The following is an 11,878-nucleotide window of genomic DNA, read 5'->3' on the forward strand; positions in this document are numbered from 1 at the left end:
TCTAACAATCACTTGTGGCTACTACGAGGAAATGCAGCCTTCTACGTATGCCACAGAATAGGGCCTTAGATATGAACAAAATGCATATTTTAGCTATAATTTTATTCATTTTAAGATTTATGTAAACAATTACAAAATTGATATAAATCAATCATTTAAAAAGAAAAAGTAACTAACAAATTCTAAATCTATCCCTAGATAAAAGTGTCCTTGTATGGGCAAAATAATAAACTATCAATGAAGCAAATTTATAGTAATAACTTATGATAGGGAATCTCTCTTCCATAATCATGGGTCATCAACAAAACTGTATCTTATTTGTTCATTTGTACTGAGCAAAACGTTCTTAACAGCCCATCCTAAGCTCGACATTTGTTGAAGCACAAAGCAACCATTTTCTTCGGCATATTTCTTGCTCTCCTCAACCAAATTAATCCATTCCTTAGCCATTGCATCTGAAAATTCATTACCCTTCACAATTTCCTCTTCCCAAATCCTTGTGTTTGATACAATTGTTTTCCGGATAAAACATGCCTATTCATATCGAGATTTGTTAAGATAATCAGGATCGAAGATCAAAGCCTCACTAAGCATGTTGAGTAAAGGAATACAGTGGCATCACGTTTTGATATTAAGGTTCTAAAACTTGACAAGTAGTGTTAAAGCAAAAATGCTAATCAAATCAATTTTCTATTACCTGCAATAACCCGATGCATATATCTGCCGCACGAGCCCCTTCACGGAGACAAAGAAGGATGCCATGCTATGTTTGCGAACAGGAGAAGTGAAAAAGTCAGTAAAATGAATGTGGAATGCTTTTAAAGGTTAATCTCAGAAGTAGATATACTTACTGTATTTGTAGTTGAACCCCTGAAGAAGGCATCCATGCATATAAAATAATAGTCTTTGCTACATACTGATCTCATTGCCAGGATTGACAGTTTGGGTACATGAGCCTCAAGATTCAAGCAACCTATTCTGATTGGCCATGAATCCTTGCCTGAATATTGAGATTATATTAACTTATGGGTTCGAGACACAAATATGATGTGAAAAAGACATGGTCACATGAACATTTTTCTTTTTTAAATCTAGGACATGGTAAGAATGTCTTTTCGGTCGTGTTTGATAACAATTTTGTTTTCTTTAGAACAGTGGGAGTTGTACAACCTAGAGAATAGATCAAGTTCAAGTAAAGTCGTGATAATGGTTTTGTTCGGTTTTTCAAACTAATGTCGGTTTCCTCAAAATTTCTCTATTATGGTTTCCATCAATCTTAGGGAAACATTTGAATCCCTAGTCAAATCCCAAGAACAAAAACAAGTTTTTAAAACTACTTTGGGTAATCAAAACTTGGCTTGGTTTTTTAAAACATGAGATGAAAAGGATAACAAAGCAGGAAAATTTATGAATTGAAGGAGTGTGCTAAATATACATTGTTAAGAAATATATATCATTTTCATACCATAAGAAAAATTAAAGACAGTAGGTTTGTGCATTTATATGCATAAAGAAAATAAGTTTGATGCACTTTGCTCTCAAAATTTATACAAAACCAAGTGTTCAATACGCGACTGATAACATTGGACCTATATTGACTTTGTATAACTAGTGTCTAGTTAAGCACATCCATTGTGCAAGCAACTGTCCAAAAGTGTCAGAGTATCCAAGTGTTTAACATGTATCAAACACAAACTCAGGTAGTTAAAAACTTAAATTAGAGTGTGCTTCTTTGTCACAACGTAGCTCTATGATTTGTTAACAATGTATGTATACTGAATTATTAAAGAGATAAGGAATCACCTTGTCTGCATAGTAAATCAATTCCTTCCCTCTCACTTACTTCTGCAGGTGTAGGTACATATCCTCGCTCGATCCAATTACTTAATATGATCTCAAGTCTATCCTGAAAATGAAGAAATCAAAGGTCAGAGAAACAAAGTTCCACTTTAATTAAGTTTCTAATACTTTTAGAATAGGAAAAGACGTACTTTACAATTGTCATGGCAATTGGAGCATGTTTTGAGATTGATTTTGAAATGGCTATAAAATCATATTTGCTATATTCAAAATGACTTTGAAACTTTTTATACATGAAGTGTTTCGCTTGAAAAATACCCTATCAAAACTCAAGTCATCGAGACAATGAGTGAAAATCTACTTCGGACCTCCCTTCCAGTCTCAATCAACATTCATGAATACAATTTTATGAGGGAGAACAAAGAATTCAACAATACCATGATGTAAACATGCAAATCAAACACTTAATTAGCCTCCAAATATCCAGGAAAGTTGAATAAAACAAAACCAACCTTTGTTAGTGTTTGCAAATGGACATGTTTAAGCCCTTGATATGTTCCAAAAAGATCCATTGCAGCAAAAATGGGGTAAACTACAAAAGGTAAAGCTGCCTGCAATCTAACACAAAAATGGTGTGTTAAAAACCATGGAGAGAAAAATTCCAAAATTAAGTTAACTGCACCAAGTAGTGCAAACGGTAAAATAGACATGAAGTGATAATTTCCGAGTATTTGCAACTCAATGAAGAAAAATAGAAATGAAATCTAAAAGATAATGATGAACAAAACCTTTGGTCATTCTTGGTCAAGAAGTTAAGAAAAGCCGCAAGTACAAGACCTAGATTGTCAAAGCACACTGATTGAATCTGCATAAAGTGGATAGTTGAATGAATAAATGTAATGGATGCAAACAATTTGTGATCAGTGTTTTCGTAAGGAATATAGCGGACCTGTGCCTTAGCAGAAACTTCACCAAGGTTATCTGTCACGGCAAAACTTCTATGAACAGCAGACTGATTACATGCAAGATGATAAAATCCAAAGTGGTGAAGCAAGAAGAATAACATCTATTGGAACAAAACTTTCTAGAACATTTTGCTAACATAATTAGACATTTTCAAACTGAAAGACTTCCAGAAACTTCATAAATTAACCAAATGAATATCTCTAGACAAATCCATACAGATTGTACAAACTTCAACACATTTAAGTTCAAATACTTCGGTTGATGTGGATTCAAATTCAATAATATAGGCGACAACATCCAGTACGGACATAGAAGTTAAAAACAAAGCAATGAATAAAGTAGCCCCAATATTTTTAATATGACTGAAAAAAAAAGGATGAACACAAGGGTTGAATGTAGCGGATATTACCCATTGTCTATCAAGTTGCCATGGCAGAGGTTCTAACAGATAAATAAGGAAAAAGGATACACACTTTCTTCAAAATATATAAACTAGATAACTATAATTGTGGGTGAACTGTAAGCACAATGCAACCACGTAGTCAACAGCATGGAGTAACTTTTCTCAACGAAAAAAAGAAAAATATAGAGTGAACCAACAAACACATTGTACCAACAGGCAACAACAGAAAAAGAAATGTTAATTATTACCATACAGAGTGGTGGTCGATTTTTCTAGAAAAACATGCTAAATATATAATACATAACAAGCAGATTAAATTTCCTATCACTGACAAAATTGTGAATCCTTACAGCAGTTGATAAGTAGCATCCAAGACTTATTTGCTTCACGATGTTTGCAATGGATGCAAGAAGCAAAAAGTACTGAGGAAATGCCGGAGTCAGCAACTCAACTCCAATGCCTAAGCTGAATAAAACAGCTGTCGAAAACCTGACTCTCTTGAAATGAGAAACAGAAAACAAATTGTTCATCAAACAAAGAGGTAGAAGAGTAACACATATACCACACTTCCAAGGAAGATCTTGGAACAAAATTCCAAGTTCACAAGAAATTAACACAAGAAGCAAACCTTCAAATTTGTATCAAAAGCAGATGCTATACTAGCAGTGAAAAGACACCTACTTAACCGTCCAAGTCCGTCCTTCAGGACCCAATTAAGGGCTGCCGCAGATGCTAGAGAGCGACTATGCCCAACTCCTATAGCCCGAAACATTGCCTATCAACAACAGTTTTCCCTTATAATCTGAACAGAATGGTTATCATTAAAACAGGAGTTGGACATGTATAATATCAGAAATTTCAAACTAACAAACATTGTTCAGATAAACAATTCAACCCACACATCAGCAAACAATTCAAGCTTCTGTCATCCGAATAAACTCAAAGCCTCAAGCTTTAATGTTGTTTGTCACAAAGAAAAGTATGAAGTATTATTCCAATATTGAGCATGCTACTTAATTCTAAAACCAACTATAAGAAATAAATAAAACAGAGAATGATCAAACATCACTCATTTCTTCCTCACAACCAGAAAACTTAATAAAAGTTTCAACTTTTCAGTACAACAGAGTTAGACCAAAAGCGGACCTTCCACTGACCTGAGTGGCAATGACCTGAAGAGCGGAGCTAAAAATCCGATGCAAAAGCTTCCATTTAACATAAGTTACATAATGCTCACTGACATTCTTAGGAATAAAAAAATCTTTAACAGCCAAAACAGAGACTCTATACAGAGTACGAAACCCATCGCCGAAATCAAAAGAAACAGAGGAAGCACCACCATCAAAGCCAACCAACTGCAGAGAAAACCCATCCCACACGTACTGAGAAACCCTACCGGACCGGCGAAGCACAAGGGGCAAACGAACAGGGGAACTGGGACCGGGCCCATCATCGACGCCATCATCGGCTCTGTAGCAAGTTCTCAAAGACCTGGTAACAGTTCGAGGTCGAAAACAGAGTGTATTGGGGACCCCAGTGGCGATAGGTAAATGGGTTTCGGGGAGAGTCCATGGGGGTGAAAATTGAAGGGAACTTGAGAGTGGATTGAAGGAGGTGGTTTGCATAAGGGAGTGGAGTTTGTGGGAAGTTAAAGAGATGAAGAGAAGAGAAAGGAAAACAGATTTGAGGGAAGAAGATGGAATTGAAGAGAGAAGTGGAAACTAGGGTCCAGCAATGAACTAGAGATGACGGACCATTACCTCCCGCCAAGAGCCAAGGGTTTTCTTTTCTTTCGTTCTACAAGGAACATTCGATTTTTGAGCTTTTTTCATCATCTTTGAAAAGAAAAACGGATTCTTTCTTAGCCACTCACACTAACAATTAAGAATATTAGGTTTATAGAATAGTTATTTGAGAGAAACACTTGAACTTTTAACTTTAATATTATGAGAATATAACCATTAATATTTGCCTAATTTGTATAGTATATAAAATGTTGTTTGTGGATCTAAATTACTCATATTTGTACAAATTTAGTTATTTGTGGTTGTTGGAAAATTTCAACCACCTTAACATGTCTATATTTACCGCTCTAAATATGATGGTCATATTTTTACAAGTTTAGTTCTTTGCAGTTACAACCTTATCATGTTTTTTTCTTTTTTATCTTATGTATTTTATTGTGTTAGTTTACATTTAGTGTATTTTTTGTTTATCTTATGTATTTTATTGTGTTAGTTTACATTTTGTGTATTTTTTGTTCTGAGTGACTCCTCGTTATTTTTTTATGTATTGGTGATGGTCACAAAAAAAAATGCTTATAATATACTATCAACGTTGTTTTCAAGTCGCTTTTTAAATGTTTATGAAAACTTTTTGTCTAACTACGTTTTCAAAATCATTTTCTCTATAACTAAAAGTGGTAAATGGGAGTGGAGGTTGCAAAGTATGCGTATCAGAATATGGTTGTAACAATTGGTATAAGAGCCAAGTCGACCCATAAAAGTGAGAAAACAATTGACATTGACAATATAGCAACTAAGTTGGTCCAAAGTGGACAAATTATTGGACTAGAAGATACTTTCTCTATCCAAAGAAAATCCTTAACAGCATTCGCACCTTGGAAACTCGACTACAAGAAATTTATCAGAAAGTCAAAGGAATTGATGTCGTAGCTAGCTGCTTAGACAGACTGTTCATTAGAGTTGATGACAAGAATTGACGTCCTAGAGACAAAAGATACCAGAACTGGCAGCTTCAAAGTGTGGAGATAGCTCGTGAGCTATCTTACAACGTTGAAAAGTTGGATATCTCTTCATAAAGAAACAATTGTGTGTGGGAGTGAACCACACCATGCAAGCAATGGGAAATCAAGTCCCACCTAAGGGAGTAGATTTGTTGAACAAAATAACGATTCTAGAGCCAAACCTTCTGTAGAGTCCGTGATGCAAAGGCCGCCCTAAAGCAAACATGATTTTATAGCCTACCAAAGTCAAGAGCTTGTCGTCAACAGTATACATTTCTTTTTTAGTTATTTCGACACTCTTAGGTAAATGGGCTTTTAAAAAAAAATTAAACATATACAAAGACAAGCCACTAGTAATCGAACCAACATAATGAAAATCATTAATTAACAAAACATCAGTGCTCCCATCATTTTCAATTTCTACTATGGTATGACCACTACAAGAACTCAACAACCTTGGTAGCTCTCGCCAACCAATTCTCGAATACAATTTTACATTGTGCTGTTGAAACTAACATGGATGCAATAAATAAACTAGGAAACAAAAATGTTATTTCTTCGTTAGTAAGCCAGATGAAGAAAGTAGCCGGAACGCTTGGTTAGGATTGTTGAGAACCGTTGATGATCTTGCAACATTCATTTTCCTTTTTTTCAAAAATTCCAAGGAGTTCTGTAAACAATGAGATGGTGTTCTTTCACTTAAGAGAACCGTTTCAATCCTGTATTAAAATAAATAAGAGGCCATTCAAAATCAGAAGGTACTTTAAAATTAATAGGTATGACATTCTAAATCAGGTCTGGTCCCTTACCCGGAGGAGCTTTTGGTCTTCTTCCTCTTTTGTTTTGGCTTAATTGCAGGCTTTTCATCGCCCAGGTCTGATGAGAAAACTTGTCTATAGATGGAGAGAATACCATATTAGTCACTTGGCAAAATCATGATCTACACAGCAATACATGAATAGAGGAGAAGAGACATACTTCTCACGGTCTACAAGCAGTTGGACTATATTACTAGGAAGTGTTCCCAACTTGCTAACTTTATCGTCATTTCTAGGGGGTTCTGCTAAATCTTCAACGATTTCACCCTTTTTAGATGGGCGTGGTGTTTTCTTTTCAGCCCATAGTCTACGACGTTCTTTTCCTTCACGAATAACCCTACAAAAATAAGGTTATATATGGTTAAAATAACACAATAACCAGACACAAGCGTTTAGGATATCGGGCAGGTAAGAGTTCCAAGTACACTGGATTCTGAGAAAGAACAACAATTGTCCACCCCAGAGCAATGGACATGACACAATAAGCCATCCTAGCCAACTACTGGCAATGTACTACATTGGATACTTGTCATGATCGTTGTTTGTTTTCAATTAAAAAAAATTATCATATCAGGTGTGACCAAAAAAGTTTGATTCTTATTAATTCAAACTATGAAAAAAGAGAAGGCAGCCCATTAAGGAAACGCTGAACTGCCCAAGGCCAAAATATGCCAAAGGCCGAAAGAATACATAAAACTAATCAACTGATAAGAGCAGAGCAAAATAAGGTAATCAATGTTCAAGTCAATTTTATGCACCTTACTCCCCATTCCCACACCACTTCAACTTTATGAACATATCATTGGCAAGCCAACAAATTGTTGCCTCTTTAAGAATAATTGAACTTCCCTGGAGAAAAATGGTAGAATGCAATGGCATACAAAAATAAAACCCACAAATGAGAGATAGTCAAACTACAAAAAGGAGCTCCGATTTAGTAAAATAAGACCTACAAAAAATCATTACAAAAAAGGCCTAATTACCAACACCCAAAAGGAAACATTGAATCTAATAAGGGACCAAATATAGCTAGAAGAACTCCCTTAATCCTCTATTGATTCTCCCTTATTCCTCTCACCACAAAGACCTACAAAATAAAACCTTACACAAAAACAATCCTTTTTTCTTTTTACAAAACCGACAATTGAAGAAGAAACTCCTCTGTATTCTCAACGACCCTAAGGCAAATCACTTCAAAGAAACAACTTCAAATAGCACCAACGGATAATCAAATATAACAAAAGACAGCTCAGTAAAATCATCAATAAAAGAACGACGAAAACACAAGATTCGACATCGAATACAATATACTAATGGGAAATGCGGATTGAATACACACCTAGCCTTACTTTCGTTTTGAACTTTTCTAATCTCTTCATCCTGTTGTACTCCCTGCAAAGAAAAAAAAAGTTCCGAATCGTTAAGGAGCCATTGACAAGAAGCAAAGAGAAGTACAGAAAGTTAAAATCAAGCAACCTGCTCGGCGGTGAACTCCTCGGGAGCGTCCGAATCGGTTTCTTCTCTGTCCGACATCAAAATCCAACTCTTCTTTTAGGGTTTCCGTGAAAATATTCGAAGAAACAAATTGAAATCGGAAGTAAATTTCCCAAAATTATGTTAATGGGCTTCGGCCCAATACGCTTTTTGCTAAATCCCACTTTTATCCTTCCATTTGTTGACGTGGCAGATATTTGGCGGTTCAAGGAAAGGGTATTATCGTACCTAAAATTGTAATGGAAAAACGAACCGCTATTATTGCATCATCATGTTGAAAGGATCAGAAAAAAGCTATGGCTTCCACAGCAATCTCACCCGCTCTCCAACTCCTCCGACCACGATGCCGATTAAGCAACACCGTCCGCGCCGCCGCAGTGAAACCGCCGTCAGAGTCTCTCTCAGCTAGCAGAACGCGGCGACAGACACTATTGTTTCTGACGGCGACGGCGACGGCGGCGGTCGTGGGGAGAGAGAATCCGTCAATGGCGGAGGACATTCCTTTGTTCGGGCTAAGGAAGAAGCTGAAGAAAGTGGAGGAGGAGGCGGAGGAGATCGTGAGAGAAGGATTTGAAGCGGCGGAGAAAGGACTTGAGACGGCGGAGCGAGGGATTGTGACGGCAGAGAAGGGGATTATCGCGGCGGAGAGAGAGATTGAGACGGCGGAGAAAGAAATTGAGACGGCAGTGAGTTTCGGAGCGCTGTCGCAAGCCGGGGCGGTCGCCGGAGCTGAGGTCGTTGGAGTTCTCATTGCTACGTCGATTGTTAACGGTATTTTGGGTCCCGAAGGGCAGAGTTAAAATTAAATGTGTATTTTTATGAAATTTAGTTTTTTTTTTCTTCTTTTAATTGCTTTCTTGTGATTATAATTATTAATTAACTAAATGTTGTAATAATGTTTGATGAATAATTATTAAATTTAGTCAAAATTTGATGTTAATCTACCCATTAACTTAGGTAAAGCAACTATGAGAGTAAACATTCAACATAATTTAGTTTTTACTTAGTTTTTGTGTGTAATTTTGATTTGGTCTTTTAAATCTCAAGATGTTACATTTTTTTTCTTTTTTGTTATTTTGTGATTTGTTTTCTATGTAATTAATTTGTAACTTTTAATGGTGGAGGAAATTTATTGGAAGCAATCAAATGTTTGGGAGAAAATGTGTTTGTGTTTCAACTTTCAAGTGTAAGAATTGATATATTTGTGATGAGTCCAGTTGGTATAAGAAGGAAGTGCTAAATTTAGTTGGGTTGAGTTATGGTATGTATTGTGTAGTTTTATTTGTAACATAAAAGAAATGTAACTTTTTAAAAGTTGAGTTAACGAAACGAAAAAGCGTCCTCGAAAGGAACCTACTATTTGGAAGCAAGCACGAAGAGAAGGTAAAGGAGAGGAAATAAAGTAGAAGAAGGGAGGCAAGGAATAAGATGTAGTCGGAGTCATAGGAGAAGTTCGAAGGAGCAGTTTCGTTCTCAGTTGAACTCATTAATGATAAAAGCATTAACAGACAAATCAAAGATGAACCAAAAGAAAAGATTCTCTATTCTCAATCAAATGTATCATAAATTAAGAAAGATTCACATCGAACTAGTACAATTTCACTCATTCACCAAGAACTCGTTAGCTCATATTCCTTATATCAAATATTCTATATTTCTCAATTACATAGGTTCATCATTCAATTTCTAGATAGAAAAAACTTTGTCTATCTTTCTTCTTCTTCATCATCAAAACCTACTAAAAGAAAAGGAAGAATGTAAGAAATGAGGGTGCGAAGCTTTAACTTACTATTTGGAAGGTAAAGAAACCCTAAGGAACCTATGACAAGGCGTGAAGTGAAGCTATTGAATAGGAGCACAAATCAAACTCCAATAGAACCGGATGATAAATGCTAAGGAAGAAAGTCTATCCTCCTACAACATAGTACTAAAAAACTACAACTTTTTATGAAAATCGTTTCAATCATAATCAACTTTGTGTAGGTAAATTATCACTTGAATATATTTCTAAAACTTATCAGCATAATGCTAATACTTTAATTTTTTTTTTATAGAAAAATCAATAGTAACTAATAGCAATGACATTTTTTAAATTTAATTAGAAAAAATAATTGAAGGTATACAAATAAAATGAACTTGAACATACATGAATCAAATATATATTTAACCTAATAAATTGGTAACACATTTCATAGCTTTAGAACTATAATTTAAAAAATTTTCTTCTTTGACTTTGGAACAAAAAATTTATGTTACTCTCAATGAGCACAATAATTGTAATTTCAACTTGTTTTCATAGCCTCCACTAGAAAAAATATCCTTAAGTAGATTATATAACAAAGGTGGTATAAGAAGTGATCTATATTGAACTCACAAATTTATGAAAAGGAAATTCAATGATATATAGTCATAAGTCTTTTGGATATCGAGCTTCATAGCCGGTAACCTACTTAGCACAACTAAATCTATACATAATCTATCATGTGACTATATGTGTCTACTCAATCTTAAAGAAGTTAAATTATATGAATCAAAATTGCACTCCAAGTTGTAATTGCTACTTAGTGAATTGAATTCAATGCCTATTCAACTATCTTACCTTTAAGAGACTAAGAGTGTGTTTAAATTGACATTCTAAATATTTAAAAGTGCCAGAAATAGTTATAAATATTTTGAAAGTCAATTCAATCGAACCCTAAGTAATTAATTGCATTTGTATATGGCTAGTTTAAAACTTGGATAAATGAGCATACAATTCTAGTGATTTTATAAGCATTATCATATTTCTCGGGTCAAAAGAGATCCTAAGAGCAAACGACAAGTCAATCGAACACCAACATCAACTACTAGCACACGGCAAGATGCCCCAGGCATGAGAGAGGTGGAACAGAGGTCTCAAGCATCGTTTAAGAATAGTTGACCTGGTTGTCTAAGAATTAAATTGATCTAGTTGTCTAAGAATTAAATCAAACTTATTTTAACCATTGTTCGAAGTAAACCAATTGCGTTATTCTCAAACCTCCAAAAAATCAAATTGAATCAAAATATATCAAAATCCTTCATTTCTTCCCTTGAGCCACATGACTACCTCTACAATATTATTTGAGAGTTTGGATTGCGTTAAAATCTTCGATCACAATTCTAAAAAGACTCCTAAGTTGTACATACTGAAATAAGGTCATCCCAAATGACTCACATTCTCCCATAAAGTTGGAAACATATACATAACCCACTCGAACCACGACCTAATAATATATATCTTGAAAAATATCCCATAAATATATTGATTGTTTAGTAAAAGAAATCAGTGAAAAACAATACGTTTAATTTTCTAAAGAACCTAAATGTCACCTAGTTTTGTTGAACCATAACAACTCACACACTATCAGGGTGCACCACTGTAAGGACAATAGAAAACAAAAGTCAACACCAATTGACCTCAATAAAGAATGGACAATAAGACTCTTACGAACCGTTTGGGTTGAGGGAATTGGGATGGAAACAAGATTCCTGATAATTTAAGGATACCTGAAAATAATAAATCTTAGGATAGGATTGCTAAGAATTAGACATGTCTGTATTTGCTTGTGCATATGAATGTGTATGGGAATAAATTCTTTTATATTTTATTTATAAAATTAATCCTAAAAA

General features: G+C 34.9%; 3 protein-coding genes across 3 annotated transcripts; 1 reads left to right on the plus strand and 2 right to left on the minus strand.

Annotated features, from left to right (window-relative positions):
- Positions 1–72: 72 nt before the first annotated feature.
- Positions 73–5,007, minus strand: LOC103497441 (protein root UVB sensitive 4). Its single transcript, XM_008459634.3, has 10 exons — positions 4,327–5,007; positions 3,798–3,944; positions 3,520–3,666; positions 2,750–2,812; positions 2,589–2,665; positions 2,313–2,418; positions 1,804–1,906; positions 852–1,000; positions 698–763; positions 73–534 (listed from the first exon to the last, which is right to left on the minus strand). Exons 1-10 carry the CDS (start codon positions 4,792–4,794, stop codon positions 289–291), a joined length of 1,572 nt encoding a protein of 523 aa, XP_008457856.2. The 5' UTR covers positions 4,795–5,007; the 3' UTR covers positions 73–288.
- Positions 5,008–6,269: 1,262 nt separating this feature from the next.
- LOC103497440 (uncharacterized) lies at positions 6,270–8,340 on the minus strand. The gene is made up of 5 exons (XM_008459633.3): positions 8,210–8,340; positions 8,073–8,125; positions 6,894–7,070; positions 6,725–6,808; positions 6,270–6,634 (listed from the first exon to the last, which is right to left on the minus strand). Exons 1-5 carry the CDS (start codon positions 8,264–8,266, stop codon positions 6,466–6,468), a joined length of 540 nt encoding a protein of 179 aa, XP_008457855.2. The 5' UTR covers positions 8,267–8,340; the 3' UTR covers positions 6,270–6,465.
- Positions 8,341–8,498: 158 nt separating this feature from the next.
- On the plus strand, positions 8,499–9,167 carry LOC103497439 (uncharacterized). Its single transcript, XM_008459632.3, has one exon. It carries the CDS (start codon positions 8,524–8,526, stop codon positions 9,025–9,027), a length of 504 nt encoding a protein of 167 aa, XP_008457854.2. The 5' UTR covers positions 8,499–8,523; the 3' UTR covers positions 9,028–9,167.
- The last annotated feature ends 2,711 nt before the right edge of the window (positions 9,168–11,878 follow it).

The sequence above is a fragment of the Cucumis melo genome, chromosome 11 (genome assembly GCF_025177605.1).
Source record: "Cucumis melo cultivar AY chromosome 11, USDA_Cmelo_AY_1.0, whole genome shotgun sequence".
In the NCBI taxonomy this organism is placed as follows: Eukaryota; Viridiplantae; Streptophyta; class Magnoliopsida; order Cucurbitales; family Cucurbitaceae; genus Cucumis; species Cucumis melo.

What these genes read in the sequence shown, in the direction of transcription:
- LOC103497441 (XM_008459634.3), bottom strand. Translation starts at nt 4,794, where the DNA reads ATGCAAACCACCTCCTTCAATCCACTCTCAAGTTCCCTTCAATTTTCA. An exon ending in ATTTGCAAACACTAACAAAG is followed by an intron (nt 1,907 to 2,312) that starts GTTGGTTTTGTT and finishes CTTCATTTTCAG; the next exon opens with GATAGACTTGAGATCATATT. An exon ending in TATGCATCGGGTTATTGCAG is followed by an intron (nt 535 to 697) that starts GTAATAGAAAAT and finishes CGATATGAATAG; the next exon opens with GCATGTTTTATCCGGAAAAC.
- LOC103497440 (XM_008459633.3), bottom strand. Translation starts at nt 8,266, where the DNA reads ATGTCGGACAGAGAAGAAACCGATTCGGACGCTCCCGAGGAGTTCACC. An exon ending in CAAAACGAAAGTAAGGCTAG is followed by an intron (nt 7,071 to 8,072) that starts GTGTGTATTCAA and finishes TTATTTTTGTAG; the next exon opens with GGTTATTCGTGAAGGAAAAG. An exon ending in CTGCTTGTAGACCGTGAGAA is followed by an intron (nt 6,809 to 6,893) that starts GTATGTCTCTTC and finishes CTCCATCTATAG; the next exon opens with ACAAGTTTTCTCATCAGACC.
- LOC103497439 (XM_008459632.3), top strand. Translation starts at nt 8,524, where the DNA reads ATGGCTTCCACAGCAATCTCACCCGCTCTCCAACTCCTCCGACCACGA.